Here is a 23,291-nt window from a genome sequence, read left to right on the forward strand (position 1 = left end):
CTATTTAATGCGATAATGCAATGCAGAGTTCATAATGAAGGTTAAGATATTACACAACACACAAGAGTATTGAGGGGACATTTCTGTCCACACTGCACTTTCTACAACTGGTCCCTGACCCCAATCCTGGGATTGCTGCTAAACTAGGCCAGGATTACAACCGTGCTCCAGCCCCAGGCTCATCTTCTGAAGGACAGGTGTGCGTGCGTGCGTGCGTACACACGTACACGTACACACGTACACACACACACACACACACACACGTTTGCTGAACTGTAACTAACAAACTAAACTGAATAATAACTTGATTTTTATGATATTAACTGGGTTGATGTTATTGTTATTTTAGTATGAACTTAAACCCACATAAAAAAAAAAAACACAAGTAACAGAAGAACACTTTGATGATTACATGAAAAATAAGTTTTATTGGGTTTGAAACACACGGATACAGGTCCACAGATACATCACTTGAGGATGGTTTCAGAATTTGCTGCAGAGAAAAGAGACAAGAGGGGGAAATGTAAACAAAACAGTTTGTGATGTCACATTATCATAACGCACATTATAGACAATCTTTGTTTGATAGGCCGGTGGAGACAAAAAAGAAGTGTGTGTCTTTGTTACCTTCTGACAGCTGTTTGTAGATGCGTTCCTGCTCCTCTCTGGCCATTTTCTCCGCCTCCTCAACCTTCCTCTCCTCCTCAGCAATGGGCTTTAGGTAGTCTGATAAAGGAGAACGACACAGATACTTAATGGTGGAGTCAAGGTAGATCATTAAATTAGCTTGATGCAGTGTGCAAAATATTCTACTGATAACTGGGGACTCCATCGTCATGTGCACATCCTACAGGTAATAGTAAGAAGATTTCTAATACACTAAGATCAATAGATGTGATATACTGTAGATTAGAGAAGCCCTATGTTAGCCACTCAATCCATGTAGATATGAATCTGAAAGCTTGCAAAGCAATAACTACCTCTGAATTTTATTGTTTTTTTGTACTTTAGTGTATTTTGAAGCACCGGACATCTTACTCTAGTGGCACTAGTTTTTAATGTATTTCATTGTATTCTGTATTTAACGTCAACAGATGTATGTTATGTTTTTATGTGTTTGGTTTCTTCCCTTGTTATGTGTTGTGCTGTGATTGTTGTCTTGTCCTGGGCACAGATGTGTGGTAATAAAGTATGAATCTGAATCTATGTTCAGACATGAACAGAAGCTACTCACCAAACCTCTGTTTGCCATAGAAGACGCCGAGCAGCAGGGCAGACCACCTGGCCGTCTGAAATACACATGATTCACAAGTGTTAACCAGTAAAACAACTATAACTAACCATCTGGGACATGTCAGTGATCTGAAGGTTACTATCATGTTTCTGTGACTGGACTCTTTTAAACAGCAGAGAGCTAAAATGTCTGATCTCTGTACAAACTGACTCCAGATCAGTGAACACCAGGCTCTGCAGTGAGTGTGTGGGGCGAAGTTCAGTCTCTGACCTTCCTGCTAAACGGATTTAACGCTGTTTCTCTATAACCTGACTGACATGACACACTGGGTTTATTAACACACTACAACCAGTAACAACAACCAGGAGTCTGGCTTCAGACAGATGTGTAAGATCCAGTGTTTCTGCAGCGGTTTGTATCGTAAGTGCGGTTCACCTGTCAATGTCACTGCTAGCAGACACTAGCTAGCATGCTAGCACAACAACCAACACCGGTGGCTAGTTAGCTGAGAGCTACACATCCTGAGACGACAGTTCTACTGTGAGCTCTTTCCTCTAAACTTAAAGAAACATAAGAATCATATTTAAATATCGTGTTATCTGTGTTTTTACCTTGATGAGCGGAGAAACTGCGACTGGAGGAACCATCGTGACGCGAGGAAGTGACTTCCGGTTTAAGCGGAAGTGAGTTTTATTTATTCTTTTGACAGAGGAGCTAGCAGCTAAGTTAAATCTGTTCTTTCTAAACTTTAAACGTTGTGTCGACTTGTCCTCTTCCAACTTTATTTGACTTATGTTTGCTTTGTTTTATTTGTATTTATTTTTACTTCAGAACAGGGAAACTGAAGATACAATTTCAGATTGGATGAAGGTTTGTGAATCATCAGATACTAACAACTCTCAGTAATTAGATATCCAGTTACTTATTGTTCAGAATGTTAAGATCTGATTGTTTAAAAAGAACCACCTAGTTATCTTTTTATTTAATCTAACAATGTGTTATACATTTTTGTGGTAGTTAAATTAAATTATTTTATCCACTTTTTCTGCATCAGTGGTAAGTTAACACAATGTTTATGATAGTTTGATATACTTGAATATTGATGAAACATTTAATTTAGATACTTTTACTTTTACTCAAATACTTTTATTGTGACGCATTACTTGAAATTTTAAAAAGTTCAAAAAATATTATCACAAAGGAATCTGATTTTTTTCCAAGTTGAGAGTATCAGTCAAAGTTGTTATCCAATGTTTGAAAGTTTCCTTAGTCTTCCAGCGTAGGAGAATAATCTTTGCACAAAGTCGTCCATAGGACAGAAGCTGCTGTTCACTCAGTAAATGTTGCAGTTCTCAGAGTCACCCAGTGTTTAGTGGATCTAGTTCTTACTTTTAACAATATATCTGTTCATAAGTGGCAGCAGAATGCATTAGGTCTCATATGGGACACTTGCAGTGTTAGGAAGTTTGACCCACTTTGGAAACAGCGCACATTCAGTTAATATGCATATCTGTGTGTCTGTGGCCTGTTTATATTCCAGGGCCTCTGTTCAATTCTCGGCCTCTAATTGATTTATTATTTTTGCTGCTGATTAGAATCTGTGAATGAATTCATCATGTGATTCTTTTTGCTGCCATGCAGAGTTGTGACAAAACGTGGCTCCCACCTCACTCATCTGAAACACCTCACCTGGGTCATTCTGAGGGAAACCGGTAAGTGTAAAAGGAGTATGTATGGATAATATGCCAAAAGTTGTGATTCAGTGCAGAGTTTGGTCTTATGTCTTAGGTGCCTCGTTAAAAACCCACAGCAAACCTCTTACTGGAACTACTTTGACCCAATTCTCAGTGTTTAGTGGTATAATGGCTTCCACTAGATGTCACTGATCCCTTTTCTTGTACAAAACATGCAAAGGAAACTCCAACATGAGGAATGCAGAAGTATTGAATTGTAAAAAGTAGAATGAAATGGTTCCTAATTAGTCTTTCAAACTTCATTCATTTGCACGTCTTTTTTTTGTCACATTTTTATATTATTAAACAAAACTTCACCTTGACACTCAAATAGTTTATTTTACATTTTAAAACCCGACACAAAGAAACCAGAGTTATGATCAGTATTTTATCATGTACAGCAATTTATGACAAAGTAGGAAGTAATATTTACAACTATCATTTAAACATGCTGCTATTCTTATGATATTATTGAACAACACAGTAGATGCATACATGAGAGGGGAGAAACAGGTACAATATAAAAACAGAAATATGGAAATACTGTTGATTCAACAAAGGTTTCCCAAAACATTGCAAGTAACATATCAACATCAAGCTTTTTTTGTTTTTTTTCGAAATAAAAATTAAAAGGATTGAATTGTTCAAAAGGACTTTACTGCCAGCCGGATTTCAAATCTTCAAATTCTGCCCACATGTCCAATATGCCAAATATCTAATAATAAATAATGGCATGAAAATGAAATGACAAATCAGTCCGATTCTCAGGTGGACTTCTAGAGTGTATCATCAATAAAACGTAATAAATAACGTGATAAACATCAGTGTTAAACATTCAACCCAGTGCAGGATGTTTCTCAGTCGTTGTCATAAACACAGTCTGGGAAATACAATAAGAAAATTAGAATTAGTGTATGTCACTGTGCCGAAATTTATTCATGAGATAAAAATGATTAATTTAAACTGTACCGTCTCTGATGTCATCGTAGATATCAGCATCGCTGCAAAGAAAAACAGAGGGATCAGCACAGATGTCAATCTATTCCTGTGTGTGAATGTGCAATTGTTTCTGATACTTACTCTGTAACAATGTGGCCCGTTGAAACGTAACCAACTGTTTAACAAGACAGAGATTGGGAGCAAAGAATGTAAAAGCAAAAGTTAGTTTTTTATGGTATCATCAGATGCCAACGAACATATATAAAAACAGCAAACACTCACATTTGCCCTCTTCATTCCGACAGATAAGTTTGTTGTCCACAGCTTCAACAATGACGTCAAGTTGCTCGGCTGCTTTGACTGGCAGCTCTTTCCCATTCCACCTCTTATTGGTCAGCGTGTGGACGATGGTCACCTGGTGCAGCACCTGGATCTCGCCATCATACTGAAAGACATTGACATGATATATTATTCTTAAGTATGTGACTGACAAAACATTTTTAACTTTTCTTTATTCTTGTGAAAAGGTTCGAGCTAAATATCTGGAAAGCAAAAGTCATTTTAATGAATAAAGTTTAACCTTATTATTATTTATTATTAGGACTGGATTTATAATTATGCTTAAAATCAGAGAAACGGACTTTAAACTTTTTCCGGAATTCCTTCTCCTCTTTCTCAAACTTCTTCTGCTTCTTCGGGTCCATCTCTTCATTCCTGCTTCTGCCTTTTAGGTTTGGAAAGCTGGAGACAAAATAAAACAAACGAGAGGACAAAACCAAAACAGTAACAAGTTTAGTGAAGTATATTCTCGGTCGTAAATTGGATGGACACTGTTGTCTTCGATGTTTTTTGAGATCCATGTAATTGTACCTGGGCAGAGGTGGAGGCTGATTTTGAGAGTCAACATCGTCGTATATTTCCTCATCCTCTGCCTGATCTGTGGGGATGTGTGGAAACAGTCAGTGAGGGAAAAAGACAAATAATGCTCACCTGGCACCTGAGATCATCATGCTTTCAGAGGGAGCATGTTTTAATCACACTACACATTACAAAAACACATTGTGAGTTGTAAAGGGTATAAAGATGAGGTGTGGGGTTGATTCACAATTTGGCTTGTGAAACTTTAAGTTGAAGTATAAATATATAAATCAATTCTAATATTTCTTAGAGATAAAATACAAGCTGTCAAAGGAGCGTTTGTGAGACGTTTGCTGAACAACAGTCACTGTGGCCACAAGTTACGACAGTTAATTGGTAAAGGCTAAAATGAAGAAGTGTCATGAAGTCAGCAAAGTGAGTAACTTAACGAGAGTATCTATTTAACTGTGGTAATATGAGCTAGTGTCAGCACACATACCAAACCGAATGAAACCGTCGCTGTAAAACCCCTTTGTGTATGTCCAGATGTCCGTTTTATAACCTTGCTCAAGGGCACTTTCACATACTCTACATGTGGTAGCTTGGAGATTCGAACCAGAACATTTCTACTTTGTTTTCAACTGAGAGGCCAAAGATTTATTTTGTAAAAGCCGAGGAAGGAACATAATGAGCAACAAGTGTATTTTCCTCATTAGGTATCCATACACAACATGTTAGTATGATCAGAGTGAGCATTACCTGAATTCCCCTGTGCAGCGAACTGGCTCGGTGGAGGTACTCTGGCAAGACACAACCAAAAAATATAACATTGAAGTAGATGTATACGATTTGAGGCAGCTCAAATGAGTAGTATTCATGAATCACAGCACAATATTAAAAGAGTATACTTGTTAAAACATGTGTTAGCAGAATTGATTTTCTGATCATACCAACACAAGCAAAAGGAAACAGCGGGATAATTATTAGTAAAATCACAGATAATCAGACGCAACGATTCTGTTCATGCAATTGTCAGTTTGTCAATTTGAGTCCTTCGGCGTAATTGAGTTGTTGATCTGTTGTAGAGCTGTGAGGAAAGTCAACGCTCAAAGGAGACTTGAGAGGAGACGAAAGATGAGAGATCAACAGCAGTGGACAGTAGATCTGTGATCAGTCTTACTACTGAGTGTATTTTACACTTTAGTGCTGGCAAGACGATTGTTCCGCTCAAACATCCGCAGGAAGCTGCGCGACTTCACGAAGGAAGCCCTGGAGTCCACGGGACTAGAAATTTATAAAGCATTTATTTATGTGTAATTTTCAATCCCTCCTTTTTAACCATTTAACATTACCAGCCTGCGTTTATTCTTCAGAAAAGTTTAAAGAGAGATTAAACTGCTGTAACACTTTTTTTATCCATCTACCCAATTCTTCCAAATCGATGGATCAGTTCCTACCTGCCTTCCAGGTTTGGATCACTAACATCATCGTATATTTCTCCTTCCTCTCCCGGCAGCGGCGGAAGGACAACTACAAGATAAACACACATATTTTAATCGGTGACATGTTTTATTCTGAAACTAACTTGACATTGATTCAATGTAAAGCTTGTAACTGAATATAACAAAACAAGTGGTAACACTGTCAGGTTGAAGTCATACCTCCTGGTCCCTTAATGCCACTGTAGAGAGAGAAGAAGAGATTATATCAATTTCATTTTCAAACTTTGATTTCTCATAATTTATTTAAAACTTCATTTTGGAATATTTTTCCATTGAGAAAATATTCTTTGCATTTCAATTCTCCTGATTCTTACAAACTAAGAATCGCGGAATGTGGAGTAAAACATTTCATTTCATATTCCTGGTACCTGTTATCAGCGGAGAGCACATCAATGTCATCGTAGACTTCAGGGTCGGACTCCTGCTGACTTGAACGATTCTTCAGCGAGTTGAAATCAATTTCCACTGAGACGGTTTTTACGTAACCGACTGTTAGAAACAAAGAACAAAATGGAATTTGAATTATTGCTCTTAATTAGGATTCTTTGCACAAATGGACAGTGTAAAAGAGGGCGTGCCGTATAACAGTGCACATGTACAAGTACTGTTTGTTTTTGTCCTGTTATTCCAGGTGGGACTGAAGGGATGTCACAACATGTACTGGAAGAAAAGGAGTCAGATGAGTTTTAAACATGTGAACGTACTGGATCCATCCTGAGTCCGTCCCAACCATTTCCCCTCTGGGTTTCCTTGGACACGTAAGATGTCCAGACTGTCTCCCAGCTTCAGAAGAAGGTCGGTTTTATTGCCTTTGCAGTCCACACAAGCTTTACCCTGCTGGATGACCTCCAGGGGCCCAACCAACTACACACACACACACACACACACACACACACACACACACACACACACACACACACACACACACACACACACACACACACAGCCAGACACAAACATATATTAAAAAGGTACACTGAAAAAAATACAGTAGATTATGTCATGTTTTAAGAAAAGTAATATTCAGACCTTCAAGTGTTTGCATGTTCACATACTGTAAATGCAACAACGTGGATGTAACACGTGTCAGTCTTGTTCTCCTCACCTTGAATTTCTTTCTAGCATCTTGTTCCTTCTTCTCCCGTTCCTTCTGCTCCTTCTTCTCAGCCTCCTGTCGTTTTTTCACCTCCTTTGCCTCTTTCTCTTTCTGCTTTTCTTGTTTTTGTTCAACTTCCTCCCTTCAGAGTGAAAGAGAGAGAGAGTGCTGAGTTTGATAGAAAAACAAATGTATTTTTATGATGTGAAGCTTTTGAGATTACAGAATTAAAAACTACTTATTATGGAGTACTAGAATAAAAAAATAATACCACATGCACATACATACAGTACAGAAATTAAGGCAACTAATCTAATGAATTCTGCTAATATACTATGTTGTAGTATTGCAAAATAACCACCAGAGAGCAGTGTTAGTAAAGTACGACACAGCTGAACTGGGACTGAAACCAAATTGAAGTGATGCATCTGTAAAAATACACAAAAGCCAGTGAAGATCACATTGTGTTTCCGGCTTAACAGAAACACATGAAGTCCCCAACTAGTGTCAGTAAAAAAAAAAAAGATTATCTAATCCTCCATATACACAATATAGAGTTATGATATTTTAAATTTAACAATATGGCAAAATAAACAGCTAAACATTCTCTCACCATCGTTCGTCGAGATCATCATACGTGTCTCCGTCATCATCATCCTCAAGTCCCTCCTGGATGGAGAAGATAGAAGTCAAATCAGCGACTAAAACCTAGAATTCTGATCATTGTGTGTCTTTCATACAACTTGCAACACATATACCTCTGTAAACCATGTAAAAACCTATTTTCCATTAATTCCCATCATACTGTTGATATTTCACATCATTAATTTCTAACATTTTTCATCTGATTCTCCGTGTTCTGGTGTCAACGAACTTGGAATCACCCCTTTGCTCTATACATACACTTTAGTTTATCCTTACGGACACTATTTATCTATTCTTATTTACTTGTGACACTGTATCTTTTCATGCGGCTGCAGTGTCAATATTCCACAGAGTTTATCAGTCACATCCTAGTGCTTGTGTCTGCCTCTGATACCTGCATGCAAATTTGTATGTATGTAAATGAAGGAAATACACCGTGGCTCACCTTTGCCCACTGACTGGGGTGACCTGCGGAGGAGGAAGAATAAATTGTAAATGTTGGGAACGGCATTATTTAAAACAACCTTTATGCGCTAAGTTTCGTACAAAGGAGACAAAACTTGGGAAGTAAGAAGTAAGACAGACATTATATAGGATATAATAATGCATTTCATTTGATCAAATAATCAATATCTGAACCTGAGGGTAGTGGTAGAGGTGGAGGATTGCTGTTTACTTCATCAAGATCATCGTAGATTTCCTCTTGTTCGATCCTGAAAAGCACAGTCAGGGTTGATCTTTAGTTTGAAGCTTTATTCGCAACATGTACTAAGTGTGTTTGTGTGCGTGTGCAGGAATGTGTGACTCACATGGATCCAGGGTGTCGTGGGGGAAGACTGGGGAAGTCAGCCTGAGCTGCTGGAGGAGGGATCACATGGTTGCGGTGGTTACTTGGAAGAGGAGCTGGGATGATGGATTTCGCCAAGGTGCCTGGACCTGTGTGTTGAAATAGAGAAGTGAAACCTGTCTCACATCTGTTCTTTGTGTATAGCGGTGCTGTGACATAAGGAGAATCAAGACAAGCAGTGTTTAACCAACTAAAGCTAAAAAATAGACACTAATTGTGGAACTCTGTGTCCCATTACGGCCTGTTTGCATTCATGTTGTAATACACTGTCCTCCTGCGGCCGCAGACAACTATTGTCTCATGAAGCCAGATGGACCATCATCCGCAGCATTTATCATTTCTGTGATTTATGTGGAAATGGCAGTGTCCCATTTACAAAGGCTGGGAATAGTCAAGCGGACAAGTATCAACATTTTTTAGATGTTTGCTCATGCACATCGTGGACGATCCTGAGAATCTCGAGTCAGTGACGATCTACAGCCAGAAGCAGAAGTGTTCTTGTCGAACTAAATCAGCTCATGAAAAACAAACAAATAAGAAAGAAAACTACAAGAACCAATAAGACAATGTAAAAATACTCAACTACTAGTAAAGGTCTTTCATTCAAAATCAAACAGAAATGTACCTAAAAGTATTAAAAGTGAAAGTAGCCAATATGGAGCAGAATGGCTCCTGTATATTGTGTTATTATTATTATTAGTGTTACCTGAATCTGCAAGAAGCTTTTGAAATAGTTAATCCATAACACTGCTTCATGTTTTATCAAATATAAGCTCGTCATAGGTTTTGTATCAATATTTGCCTCTGAATTGTTGTTGTACAAATATAAAACAGCACAAATTGGAAATACTCAAGTGTAAGCAGCTCAAACATAGGTATTGAACATAGGTATATTACTTGACCATAGTACCACCACCACCCTGGAGCAAATCTAACCATCAAGCCAGAGGAAAAAACAAATCCCTGCAGTTAATTATGAGTAAAGGACAAATCAAAAGTGATGCTCTAAGACACAATGCATAAGAAATGCAATCTTTAAACCTGACTCGTGTTCATGGTCACTAATCTTTCAGAGTCAACATAGCAGAGGACATCATGATGAGGAACAAAAGGTAAAACGTTTGAGGACGTGCCTGTGGAGCCACGATCTTCTGTCCTCCAGTATTTTTTCAGTTGATTTATGATGAACATCAGAATTCATCCTTCACCTCTGACTGGAAATAAATGCTGATCAGGTGTGCGTCTAAAAACAGCCTCTCTCTCAAAACGATCCCTTACTTCCTCATGTGGTGAAAGTCAGCTGTCAGACTGGACAGTGAAGGGGGAGGAGAAGGAGAAACTGGACGAGGAACTTGATGCGGGTGAAATAGCAGAACTAAGAGTGTTACTGTCACTTTGGTCTGTTATCTTACACTCGGAGCATTTGTCGAGCTACTTCTGTCCAACTTGAACACATTTCACACTGCACGGAATATACAAAATGAAAATCGGATATGTAAAGAACACATTGGAAATGGAAATAATAACGTAACTTCGGTGCAGTTCTGCAGACGAGGAGGTTGTTTGCGTTGTTGTTTGGTCAAATAACCCAAAGTAACCTCAACTGCTGCAGCTTGCACTTACCAATGCCACTGAAACCACAAACAGGTTTGAAGCCCGCCCCCCTCTGCACATTTCTGACATGTATTCACACACTCTGTCCTGCTAGAGATGGAGAGGAAATGCACTTGAGAGAGCAAAACAAGACAAAGCCCTTCTCTTCTCCTTTTTCCTTTTTGGTCACAAGACCTGCGGACTGTTTGGTGCCCTGCATCACAGTAACACCCGCATGGCTCCGCCCACAGAGCCTGGTGACTGGATGAAATGTATTTTAGAAGAAATTATGCCGACACCTTTTGCAGAGTTTGATTGGCTATATTTGTCGCACACGGGGAGACTTTCCATTTCAAATTAAACGGCCAGATATAGTTGACGCACTTCTGCCTTTGGTGCCACGTGTGTTTCTCTGCTTGCTGACCCCTGTCACCTGAAACTCTCCTCCTCCGTCGCACCCTTTGTTTTTCAGTCAACACATTGTTAAACTTCCTCCCATTCTTAATGGTAAAAGTCAAGCGTGATGACGATTTATACTTATATACTTGTATTTAAATTTTCTGTTCTGCAGCTCTGTTTAAAAAAAAAAAGTCTAATTGAGGTCAAGATTTTTTTGAGAGACACGGCAACACTACATCTCCACATGATCTCAGTTGAAAGGTCAATGACCTGACCACTAATTATTTAGAAATACTGAGACTCCTGATGCAGAGCAACTCCAAAATATTTTGTAGGAATGAACATATAACATTTCCTCTGTTTTGGGTCTTTACTTTATGTATTCATCTCCCTGCATTTCGTTGTAAATGCTGTTTCTCCAGATTGCTGTGGAGAAATATGTCCAATTATTTTCTTTTTTTAATTTGACAATCTACGGACAAAAAATGGATGTAGTCTGTGAAGTGAAGCCAATGTGGAAGTGCCTGCAACCTGTCATCTCTTGAATTACCAGCAGAGGCCGACTATACTTGTCGAATTAATATCTGAAGCTGCCTACAAACGCCAGCATGTCTAACTTGTTCGAAACTGTACAATGTAAATTCTCTCAGGTTAATAAACCACAGAAAAATCCCTGAAACAACAATAAGGAACAACGATGTCCTCAGTAATGCTTTAGCATCATAAAGTCACATAAATTGTTTTTGCTAATAACTTATTAACAGTCACTGACGCTTTGTAAATATTTGTTTCATTATATTTGTTCAATTTGTTGGCCAAAAAAGTTGAAAGCAATTTATCAGGTAATTGTTTTGAATATATTTTTATACTTTTGGAACTATTCAGAATCCATCGAGCAAGACCAATATTGGGACTCATTGAAATTAGGAGGGTGAATATCTTTAACAGGGCCTTTAAGAGTACCTGCTCGAGTTAAGTTCAAGTTTACTGATCACACATCTTTGAGATAGTGCATGTTAAGGTGTAATTATTTTGGCAGTGCCCCTTACTACACTTAAACAGTGAATAGGCACCTCGTATATAGGATAATGATGTATTGCCCCATAGTGTTGATTGATTAAATTGTTTAAATATTGATATTGGTGCACGGATTGGAGCTCCAGCTTCTCATAATCAGCATCTTTGTTCACTAAGTCATTATTAAACAAACCAAGCTGTAACTTACCATCCTCAGAGGCCACAGCACCTCTTTTGAAGTTCTCCAGGTTGACTTTGGGGGGTCGGTTGGGTTTAGCAGGAGCAGTACCCAAAGCTAAACTGTTGGGTAGAGGGTTACGCTTGGGGCCAATGGCAACACCGTTATCGGTGCCAAGCTGAGGGGAGTCCTTGGTGTACCGCTTCAAGCTAGGCTTTTTAGCGGCTGGAGGTTTGGCAGGAGGTACGGAGTTAGCGGCAGAGCCTGGCGCTTTGCTGGTTCCACCATTTTCTGGCTGCTCGCTGTTGTCCTTCTCCTTGTTGGACACATTCTGAGAAGCCCTAAAGTTGGACGGGGGCTTTGTCTGAGGTGAAGGTTTGTCCGCGGTGTCCATGTTTGCCCCTGCCTTATCTTCATTTTGCTGCCATAGTTTTATAAGGCTGCTGCTCGTTTTTTGTTGTAAAGGTGGTATTTTGAGTGCGGAGCTGGCTGTGGAGGGCACACCCCCAGTGTTGTGTTTTACCCAGCTGGGCTTGGAGGTGAGTGTTGGAGGTGGTTTAGGTTTGGCGTCGGACAGGGTGGAGCTGAGGGGGGGCTTGTTGAGAGGAGTTTTCTGTATGGGGGCTTTAGCTTCAGGAGGCTTTGACAGATGTGGCTTCATGGGTATTTGCTGTTTATTACCTATAAAAGGTTTGATTCTGGCGTTAAGGTCATCCTGTGTGTTGGCAAACCTGCTAGTCGGGGCTATAGTTTTGTTTGGCTCATGGACCACTGTGTCATTTCTTGGGGATACAGCATTTTTAAGGAAAGCTGGTTTAGGAGGAATTATAATCGCGCTGCCCGAGAAGCTCTCTCGCCCGAGAGGTTTCTTTGTCAGTGTGGTCGACCCGGAGGAGAGAGTGGGGCCCAGGGGTTGTTTAGTACGTCCAGCCGGTGAAGTGTCGTCATTGCTTGACTCACTCACTTCGAAGCGAGCCTTCATGGCCTTTACATCAGACTTGTTTGCCTGAAATGAATGGAAGCGGATCAGAGGCAGAGTTAATGATTAATAAAGAAGAAGCTAAAGGTGCTAAAGAGAAACTGTGGGGCAAAGCAAAAGAGGAATAAAAGAAACACTCTTAATTACATTGACACAAAGATTCACACAGAAACCCAGTTGCAACACTTTAAAAATACCTTATTTCCCGTCAAGACATTTCCTTCTCTTATTTACAAACGTTTTACCCAATCAGAGATATTCCAGCTTTCACTTTGGTTACTGAAATAAGTGATCTGGTTGTTTCTCATTTACACAAACACAAATTCTCACACGGCTGTGACTAAAGAGCTACAGGCCGTCCATTAATCACAATTCTCAAATTTAGAGTCATCAATTAATCTTAGCTGTAACATGCGTGACAAAGCATGAGAACTCCGCAGATAATACTCTAAAACTAGAAGTGAAAGCATTTGCTATACTGAGCGTTTATTGTCAATAACACTTCTTAATAGATTTATAACAAGTTTTATTACTTGTCCAATCACAGTTTTCTAGACTTCCTTGTTTGTCTTTTCATATGAAGGCATTAGGTGATCATCTATCATGTGCAAATGTCCCGTTGTAAACAAAAGGTCAAATTTGTCTGTTAGTAGTTATTGCCCTCCGGCTTCCTCCCACAGCCTAAAGACATGCAGATTGGTCTAAGTTAGTTGGTGTGATTGTGCGTGTGATTGGATGTTTGTCTTTACGTGTCAGCCCTGTGATACGTTGGCGACCTGTACAGAGTGAACCCTGACACCAGCTCCCCCTGCGACCCTCAAAGGATAGGAGTGGATATTTGCATTAGGCTGGACATGGCGTGGCAGCATATTGGTTTCTGGTGTATATTAAATAGTTAATTATACTGAAACATATTGGTTACAGCTTCAGCTGTGACACAAATTAATATGCCATCTCATTATCTGGTGTCTTTCCTCTGAGAAGAGTGCAGAATGAGCAAATGTATGGGGAGATGCATTATCAGCCACAAGTTGCATCCTAAGTGGGCCCCTAAAAAGTAGGTTTCCTCCATTTTGATATCAGCACTTCTGCTGTTTTATAAAGCCACACCTATTTTAATAAGGCCGGTCTGAATAGAGTCAGAAGCACCTGAACAGGAAGTGGAGATAAGAGCAGTGGGATACAGAGCTGTGAACATGCTGCTAAATCAGTTTATACAGCCGTCATCCAAAATGAGAGTGTTTTGTTGGTGCAGCTAAATCAGACTCTGCTTGGTGACACTTGTTTGGGCAGGTGTGAACACAGTAACCACAGTAACGACATTTTAGAGGAGGTGGTCCTAAACGCCAGAGGTGTTTGTTTGTGGTGGGAACGTGATCTGGCCTCAGTTTGGTTTCCCCATGGCTGCTATCCTCATCGGGAAGAAAGCCGTCAAGTTGTATGTTTTTTAACAACTGCATCTTAAGCAACATTTGATCGAATTTGGGTTGTGACTTCAGAGTTGTCAGCGACACCTTTCAGCAGCGGCGTGACAAAGTGTGACAATACTGAATATTCAGAATATTCAATCAGAGGAAAAGAAACGGAGGAAAGTTCCCTTCTTGTGCTTCTCGTTTCTCATCAACAAAAAATTACCCAACACGTCTTGTAGTTACAGTTACTGCTTCTCTAATCGTGAGATGCTGCAATGTTGTAAAAACCCTACGAACGATAAGATTCCAACATGAATGCAAATATCAATCAACAACTCTCTTCAGACAGAGTCATTTTATTATGCATAGGCAGCATGTGGGAGTTCATTATTCTTTTAGTGCATTAAATGCCATGAACTTTGTAGTTATCTGTACATTTAAAGTCTTATGGGCTGCAGAGACAGAGCAGGGCGAAGACAGAGCTCTTCTGCTCAGAGCAAAGAGGAACCACTATCTCTCTTTCCACTGTGATGTAAAAGTGGAGGCAAAAAGTCGCCTTGCTTAATCTAGTTGGCCCAAAACCAAAAAGTACCAACGCAACCTGTGACTACTACTGTTTTCACACAACATCTGTGAAGAAATGGGTCAAAACAAAGTCAAAAGTTAAAGTCTTCGATATCCAAGGCAGATCTAAGATTTGATATAAAGCCATTAAGACAAGTTTTATTCTAAGCTCTGTTGAGGTCATATGAAAGATTGCAGCTTTTCATCTCCGATCTTGATGCTTGCAAAATCTCGTACACAAGTATGAAGAAATATCCATTCATAAGAAGTCTGTAAATATGTCAAAACATTTCAAATAGCAGCTTTTCTTTTACTCAATCCAGAGAAATTCTAACATCTGTCAGGTGAACATTTTATCTTGTTTTAGTTGATTATTAAGTTGTACTCACCATATTGAGGACAGCAATCCCAGGGGATGGTTGCTGGAGAAAGCGGTGGAGAGTGTTTGATCAGTGTCAGTGTGGGTTTCTGTTGCTGTCGGAAGCGAGCGAGAGCGATACTGGTTGACCCTGAATGAGTGAGTGTGTGTTTGCGTTGGAGGGATTTTCTGCCTCTGTCTACATCTACTTCCTCTCTCAGTGGTATGTGTTTTGTGTGTGTGAGCGTCACAGCCTGTGTTATCAGTGTGTTTTGATCTCACGGATTTGCCTGTGCCTCTCCCTGCACTTTCCCTCGGTACTCAACAACCGATGCTCGTTCATCCTCAAGCAGCTAAAAATGTCAATTATATTTTTAGATATATTATTATAATATATATATATATTTTAAATTCCCTTTTATTTAAGGTGACAATGACGTGACAAGGCTGAATGAGATGGCTAGAAACAGCAGTAAAGGATGTGGCCGTGTGTTCTGCATCACACAGTGTGTTGCTTTGAGCTGTATGCTAAGATTATCATGCCAACATGCTTGTGACAATGCTAACATGCTCAGGCGTAATGTTTACCATGCTTACTACTTTAACATGTTAACGTGCTAACATTTGGTAAATAGTATAAGGTTCAAAATGCTAGAATTTACAAAATACAAAAACATGATTGGGGCCTGATGCAGAAAACTGACAAGTGGTTACAGACAGTATTATCCAGACGTAAATTTCTGCTCTCTGGGGCTTTTTTTTTTAAAGTTTACGACCACTTACTGTGGAGTTTACAGTTTACAATTCTACTTCCATTTTGTCTGGATACTTTCACGCTATTACTCAGAACAAGCAAATTTGGCTGCCGGTGCAGCAAGTGAACTTCATTTGATAAGATTTCTTAATGCGTGTTGCAACTGTAGAACACGTAGAAAACTTGGATTGAAGGTACCATGGAAAATGTGCAAAAACATATTGAGTCCAGCATCAGTAACTCATTGTTTTACTGACCCGAGGTCTTTAAAAACAGATGTTTAAAAAAACTATTTGTTCCAATAAAATACAGCAACTTTCCATTTGTGTTCTCATGTTACGCAGTGAATGTATTTGGAAAAGATTGGACAGATGTGTTGCCAATGAGCAAACTGCTCGGCCTTGTATGGAAATCCCTCCTCTTCCTCTGCTTCAAAACAAAGACAGAGTTTTTCGACGAGTGCACATATGCTTCATTTAATCAAGACTTTCTCGTATTTAAACATTCAACTATTTTCAGTTTTCTCCACTTCGCAATTTTATTACATAAAAAACATATAATACATCAAATCCTTTCAGTCACGAGTTTTTGAGGCCATTTTTTTATAAGTTTGCTCATGTATAAAATCCTTGTGTTCATGTACTGTCCGTCTCATCTCAAGAGTTAAGATCCTCAAGCCACTGCCTCCTCCTTTTTCCTTTTTCCCATCATTTTTCCGACCGGTGATATGAGTACATCTCCTCGTCACCATAGCCGTGATAGTGTCCCGCCTCACTGCCTCCTGTCCCTCTGTCCTCAGGGCAGTGGATCCCAAGTCGCTTCTGCAGCTTTTCCTCCTGGAGGCGAAGCTCCATGGAGTCCACCAGGTCGTAAACGCTATCCAGGGACCACATGGGGGATGGGAACCACGCCTTGACGTCACCGTCCTTCCCCACAATCAGCATGCTGAAGTAGTCCTTGCTGATCTTCAGCTGCTCTCTCATGTTGTTGACCATGTCGCGGGATAACGGCTCGACCTCACTCTGACTATGACCTGGAGGATGGAAGACAGAGGAAAATTTACAAACCACAGCAAAAGTTGGTGCAGCTTTGAATCCCGAAAAATAGTTTCACATTATTTTGTTGAAGATCATGGCACATCGACCTAAAATCTAAAATTCTTTATGTATGTTCACATAGTATTTTTACTTCCACCAAAGAGTTTGTTGATGTTTTCATCGCTGTCAACATGAAACTACCACTCAAACTAGGTCAAACTACCCACACCGATTTCCATGAAACCTTGTGGAGGGCATGACCCAAGAAATTTCCCATTGGACCCATTTGGAGCAGATTTGCATAAACAGGCACATCCACCTCACTGCCCCACATCACTGTGACTCACCATTAAGTGGAAATAACTCAACAGTTCCTGACGCTTTGTTTCCAGTCCCAGTCAACTTTAACATGGCAAAGTGGCGAATACCTGAGGAGAGACCCAAGAATATGTCTTTCAGCAGCTCATGCATTCAAATAAACAAACAAATTGTGGTTGAATAATAACAATTATTATTTTCATCACATTAAGCACATCTATGACATTTTAATTCATACATTGATTGTGTCATGTAATGTGGACTCACCCAGGTGACACTTCTGTCCGTTGAGAGCAGTGAGCTGCTGTTGGAAGGAGTAGTCGTCCTCAGAGGGAGCAGAGATGAGCAGCAGTCTCCTCTTAGACATGAACCTAAACGTACATAAAGAAGAGTGAGTCAAGTTTTATCGTCTCATGTCTCATGCACAATGGAAGACCATTCTCATACTCTGATATGAAATAAATGCTAATCATTACTTTACTTTCAGTTGACAACGCTACTTTGGATTTCCTAGTAGCAAGAAAGGGACTCAGACGTTGCCTCGAGGGTAGTTGAAGATATTGATCACTGAATGACGGTAATTTACCTGAGCAGGGAGTTCTCTGCTCCAGGCTCTTTGTCTTTGGTGCAGACTGTGGGGCTCTTCCTCTCTTTTTCTTTCTCTGGGCGCCTTGAGGGGAAGTTATCGATGTACTCGAACAGAGCAGGGCTCGATGGGGGAGCTTCAAAAACTCTCTGGGGGAAGATACATTGAAAGTTTGTCACATATTTCCTCTTTCCATATTAGATTATGAAAGAAGAGAGAAGCAGGCAAAAAGAAGTTCTTACATCAGGCCTCATGTCGTAGTCTGTGACGGTCATGGAGAAGAGGTCAGCGGATGACAGGTGGAGCTCAGCTCTCAACAGGGAGATCAGGCCTGAACCAAAGAGCTGGTCTGACACGTCACTGAGTGGAGGCTCTGATTCTGAAACACACACATACATATGAATATATTAATGAACGTGTGCAAATAAAACAACAGGAATAGTGTGATGAGCCCAAAAACAACCACAACACTACATAGCTGCATTTTAACCGAAAGTACCTGCAACTCTTTGACCTAAAATCTTTTTTCTAGGAACGAATTTTCCTGAGAAATGAATCCCAATGTCATCTTGTGCCACCAAGAGATTTTTGTGGTTTTAAGCAAAACACAATGAATGTATAAATCGAAACAATCCATCCAAGCCTATTGAATTGATTCTCATGAAATTAGGTTCCCACATTCATACATTCCCCCATAAGGAATTTTAATGACTTTGGTGGTCCCCGACTTTTCCTCCTGCAAAGACAAATAACATTCCCCCAAAGTTTTTGTTTACTGCAAATTAGCAAATGTCAGAATGCTCACAAGTTTAGCAAAGCTGTTTTACCATTTAGCTAAAACCTTTGTAGTTCAAGTGCCTGATTACAACCTCACAGAACCACCAGCATGGCTGTCGACGCTTTGTTTTCCACTAACAGCTGCTGCTCCGCTGCTGCTCCGCTGCTGACTGATGTCTTGGAAGTCAGACGGTCCCACAGCATGTAAACAACAACAACAAATTTTGGCAACCACATCAAAAGAGCATGGTCCGTGTGACAGATCCAGGCTATTGTACTGTAGTACCATGGTAACGGAAATGTTTTGGATGCCAATATTCAACTTCTTACACACACACATAGAAACACTGCCTACCAAGCTGGTAGTGCTGCAGCGTGAGTGTGGCGTCACTGCCTTCCACAATGGTTGCAACGGTGATCTTCCTGATGGCGAGGCCACAGTGACTCTTCTCATTCTCCTCTTTCTGCTGGATGTAAAGCGTCGCGTCTCTGCTGGGCGTTGAGATCAGCTAATAAAACATGAACATTAGTCAAATTTGTCCAGGGTTTCGCATGCATTTGTAATAAAGATAAGGCCGTAACAGGCTGCACAAAGAGGAAGTTCTCACCATCAACCTTCTGTTTCCCTTTAAACTTTCCAAAAGGTCCTTCAAGGCCGCTTTATCCTCATCACTGGCTTCTCTGTTGGACTTCTTCCCTCTTCCTTTCCCTTTCTTTCCTTTCTTTCCTTTTCCCTTCTTCTTTGAGCCAGGTTTTTCCTGTGAATCGTCCTTTACGTTTTGCTCTCTTTTGTCCTCACTGTTTCTCCCTCCATGTGTTTTCTTATCTTCTTCCACGGTGGACTCGGCCCTGCAATACAACACAAAAGCTTTACTTTGAAGTTCATCCAGTGCCAAGAAAATAATCCGTATCTGGTGTAAATGGGAGGCGTGACAAACCAGATGGTTTCACAAAACCAAAGCGTGGTTTCAGGGAAATCACAATATTCATACTCCTCCGTTTATGTTTGAAAAGCTGTCAAGGAATATGAAGAGACTGCACCTGGGCTTCTTTACTTCTTCGTTGCTCTTTGACACAGAGGGAGAACTGTGCTCTTTCTCTTTTTCCAGTCCGTTGGCAGCGGCTCGACCACCGCTGTTCGATGCCTTTCCCCTCGTGGACCCCGCAGCAGGGACCTTACGGATAACAAACCTCGACCGTCCGCTTAGTATTTCCTGGATCTTACTCCTCAGAGCGGCTTTTTTGTCCAGAGGTTTTCTTGGTAGCGCCCCCACAGAAGTCCTATTTCCCTGCCTCTGAGAGCTCAGCACCATCTTCCTCTTTATCTTTTTCCTTTTCACCACAACCTTCTTTTTAACAGGGCTACACCTGAAATAATAAAAAGAAAAAACATCAGCATATTGGGTTTCTTTTTTCTTCTAAATAACTTCTTTAAAGTATCATATAAAAACCATTAACTTGCATTGTACAGCAGAGTCACTTGGATAATACATGTTTACATCTTGATCATTCATATTGCTGGACATTTGGAAAATTTGTGCATTACGTTAATATGACGGAAAAATGTGAAAATTGGCACATGATAAAGCTAAACACAAAATATGTTCAGCAGTTTTAACAAGTGCAAACTAGAATTACTATAATATTTGTCATTAAGTAATCAGCTTTAGATCATGAACTATGTGACTGTCAAATTTCACTCCATCCCCACCTGTTAAATAGTAAACTGTGCAGAATGACCTTATAAAAGCACTCTTTAGTTTTCTGTTAGCACAGTGAAGAACACAGTGGTATAATGGGACCTTATGTTGGCTCCTTTTCTGGTCATCTTCTCCAGCTTCCTCATGGGGAACTGATCGATGAGCTCCAGAATCGCCTCAACTCGGACCGGATAGGGGAACCGCTCACTGACGTACAGATTCTTCTTCAGAACCAGCATGGTGAAGCCTTGCTCCTGAACCGATGGGTGTTGAGTGAAAAGAAGAAGTCAAGAGCAGGTGAACTACAAAGGAAAAACGGTTTGTTTTCATGGCAGCCTGTTTACCTGGTTGTTGAGGTCTAGGTAGTGCAGCAGCCTGGTAACTGTGTCCGGGTCGAGGCTCTCGACCATGGCTTCTCCCGGGAAAGTTGTTTTCTGTATCCGACCTTCCATCATGGCGTTCTGGATGATGGTGATGATGAAGGTGTCTCTTTCTGCTAGACGACAGTTCAGCACTTTCTGCGTGTGAGACGAAAACAGTTCAGAGTGAAATTCCCACGTAAGGTTATTGATCTGACGAGGGAATAAATCAGTAGAGTACCTGCTCCATCTCTTCCAGCTGTTTCTCCATCATATGCAGATAGTGGTCATTGTGCGATGGGGCTGTTATCACCCACAGTCGCTTTTTACCTGGAGGGTTGAAGGAGGTTGTGAGTAGGAAGACGCACAAGACACACATCAGCTGATCTGTTCTCTTACCTGCAAATTCAGCCAGGAAATCCAGCTCAGGAGCCAGGCTTGATGTTGATTCTCCTGCAACTCTGTTGCCTGCGTGTTGTACTTCTTCATCCAACCTCTGTCCCTGCTCGATCCCCGGAGGGAGGTCCGAATAGTCCCCCCAGTCCCGAACATTAGGGTCCAGCTGATCCTTTGGCTCGCTGCGACCGGGGCCCGGCCAGGCGGAGAGCAGACTTGGGAAGCTGAGGCTCCACAAAACCGCAAACAACAGCAGGTGCAAATGTGAGGTGTAGTAATTACACATCCTTACTGACACGGTTGGTTGGTTTATTTGTCTATCAGCTGGAACTGGTCACCATCTCATCTCACAAATCCTCACGGGCAGCAGTGTTGCTTCTAAAACACACGAGATGGATGCAAGTGACTCAAAGAGTTAAAAAGAAAAGGAATCAAAAGACACGTACATACTTTGACTCCAAATTCCAAACCCCACTGACAACTGAATCATTATGTGTCCTTAAAAAAAACAGGTGGACCCAATCTGGAATGACTCTCAAAGGAATAAGAGGATAGAAAAGACTGCAGTGATGGTAACAGCTCGCACCGGCAGCCAGAGACTGACTGGGCAGACTTTTCTCAGCTCGCACACAGACACACACACACACACACACTCCTGGTTCACATTATACCCGAGGCTTGTTAACAGGAAACTCCTGGAATTCTCTGTTACTTCAAAGCATTTTCTTACTCAAAAATCTCTTTCTCTCTCTCTCTCTCTCTCTCTCTCTCTCTCTCTCTCTCTCTCTCTCTCTCTCAGCTGACTTTTGCTATCAAATAGAAAAATCCCTCACATAGAGTAAATTCTGCACAAAATCAGATATACCGAATAACTGCAAGTATGCATTCACATACACAATCAAAATCATTCTCATTTCATTGTTGCCTGTTTCTCTGTCATTGATCAAGAGGTTTAATCCCAACCTGCTTCAAGGGTGCTAAGGCTGATCCCTGACCTTTGACCTCACACGTGTCAGGGAAGTGAACAGGCAACATCACTGCAAGGATCAGTAAAATACAGAATGACTTGTATTGTTACACACGGTGAAGACCGATGGTAGATTGTTTTGATTTTAACATGTGTCCCTTTCCGTCAGAGGTGGGTTTGTAAAGTAAAATGAAAGGAGATACACTGCAGTCTGAATGGGGGCAGGATAAAAGTGAAAGTGGCCCGAAGCCTTTTGTTTTCAACTGAAACTTAAGCTTTTAAATGAAGAGAAAGGGCAGCAATCATAAATAAACCTGACGGGTTAACTGATGCTGCCGTCTGAAATAGTTCACACCTCAAAGTCTGGGTCAAACGTGCCCACAGGTGAGTCAACTGTGACGACTCTCTGACTGGAACATCTACGTCTCCCCTCCCACAACCGTCCCCGCTACAAATGTCTTTATTCACATTTGAAATCAGTAGAAGTTAGTGCAGTAGAAAATTTAAACAGATGTGAATTTGTTTTTTTAACTAAACTTAAAGTAACATGACACAAAACATCAGGAATAGGGAGGTGAGACGATTCCTTGAGAATCTGATGCAGTGAGTTCTCTTAAAATCCACATGGGACATCATCCTATTGTTTACTCTTTGCTATGTATTCGCTGGAACTGTCACCATAAATTCTACAAAAATCGGTTTTCAAGCCATAAAATGTTGGAACAAGACTCTGATCCAAGAGAAAGATGTTTTCGTGTGTGATGTGAAAGACGGCAGTGAAGCCATGTTGAATCCATACTTTCTTTTTTTTACAGTGTCATGAAAGTTGGGAACCCATAATTGGTAGTTTTGCACCGTGGTTGCAAACTAAAGCTTTAATTTTCCAAACAACAACATGGAAAACACACATCACTTTATCACTTCTGATAAGAAGAAGAGGTAACTGATTTGAGAATAGAAGACGGACACGAGTGAAACCTTGAATACAGTCAGGTCAGTGGTTTCCTTTAAACTGACTTGAAATAGTGATTTAAACATAGAAA

General features: G+C 40.5%; 2 protein-coding genes across 4 annotated transcripts; both read right to left on the reverse strand.

Annotated features, from left to right (window-relative positions):
• Positions 1-3,286: 3,286 nt before the first annotated feature.
• fybb (FYN binding protein b) lies at positions 3,287-15,563 on the reverse strand. Of its 2 annotated transcripts, XM_035185138.2 has the most exons (19): positions 15,386-15,563; positions 12,072-13,047; positions 8,817-8,943; positions 8,647-8,720; positions 8,453-8,475; positions 7,976-8,031; positions 7,372-7,504; positions 6,971-7,130; positions 6,635-6,755; positions 6,426-6,445; positions 6,222-6,294; positions 5,962-6,048; positions 5,524-5,564; positions 4,777-4,843; positions 4,548-4,647; positions 4,189-4,351; positions 4,048-4,081; positions 3,937-3,968; positions 3,287-3,847 (listed from the first exon to the last, which is right to left on the reverse strand). In XM_035185138.2, exons 1-19 carry the CDS (start codon positions 15,386-15,388, stop codon positions 3,825-3,827), a joined length of 2,313 nt encoding a protein of 770 aa, XP_035041029.2. In that variant the 5' UTR covers positions 15,389-15,563; the 3' UTR covers positions 3,287-3,824. The 2 variants fall into 2 exon arrangements, with proteins under 2 accessions (XP_035041029.2, XP_035041030.2); XM_035185139.2 differs by lacking the exon at positions 5,962-6,048.
• Positions 15,564-16,620: 1,057 nt separating this feature from the next.
• ccdc80l2 (coiled-coil domain containing 80 like 2) lies at positions 16,621-21,944 on the reverse strand. Of its 2 annotated transcripts, XM_035185141.1 has the most exons (13): positions 21,732-21,944; positions 21,285-21,659; positions 21,127-21,215; positions 20,871-21,044; positions 20,629-20,780; positions 19,868-20,194; positions 19,435-19,675; positions 19,182-19,335; positions 18,292-18,428; positions 18,050-18,198; positions 17,731-17,834; positions 17,493-17,573; positions 16,621-17,141 (listed from the first exon to the last, which is right to left on the reverse strand). In XM_035185141.1, the coding sequence occupies exons 2-13, from the start codon at positions 21,565-21,567 to the stop codon at positions 16,816-16,818; spliced, it is 2,217 nt and encodes a 738-aa protein (XP_035041032.1). In that variant the 5' UTR covers positions 21,568-21,659; positions 21,732-21,944; the 3' UTR covers positions 16,621-16,815. The 2 variants fall into 2 exon arrangements, with proteins under 2 accessions (XP_035041032.1, XP_035041031.1); XM_035185140.1 differs by having other exon boundaries at positions 21,285-21,944.
• Between the last annotated feature and the right edge of the window lie 1,347 nt (positions 21,945-23,291).

Source organism: Hippoglossus stenolepis, chromosome 18 (assembly GCF_022539355.2).
Source record: "Hippoglossus stenolepis isolate QCI-W04-F060 chromosome 18, HSTE1.2, whole genome shotgun sequence".
Taxonomy (NCBI): domain Eukaryota; kingdom Metazoa; phylum Chordata; class Actinopteri; order Pleuronectiformes; family Pleuronectidae; genus Hippoglossus; species Hippoglossus stenolepis.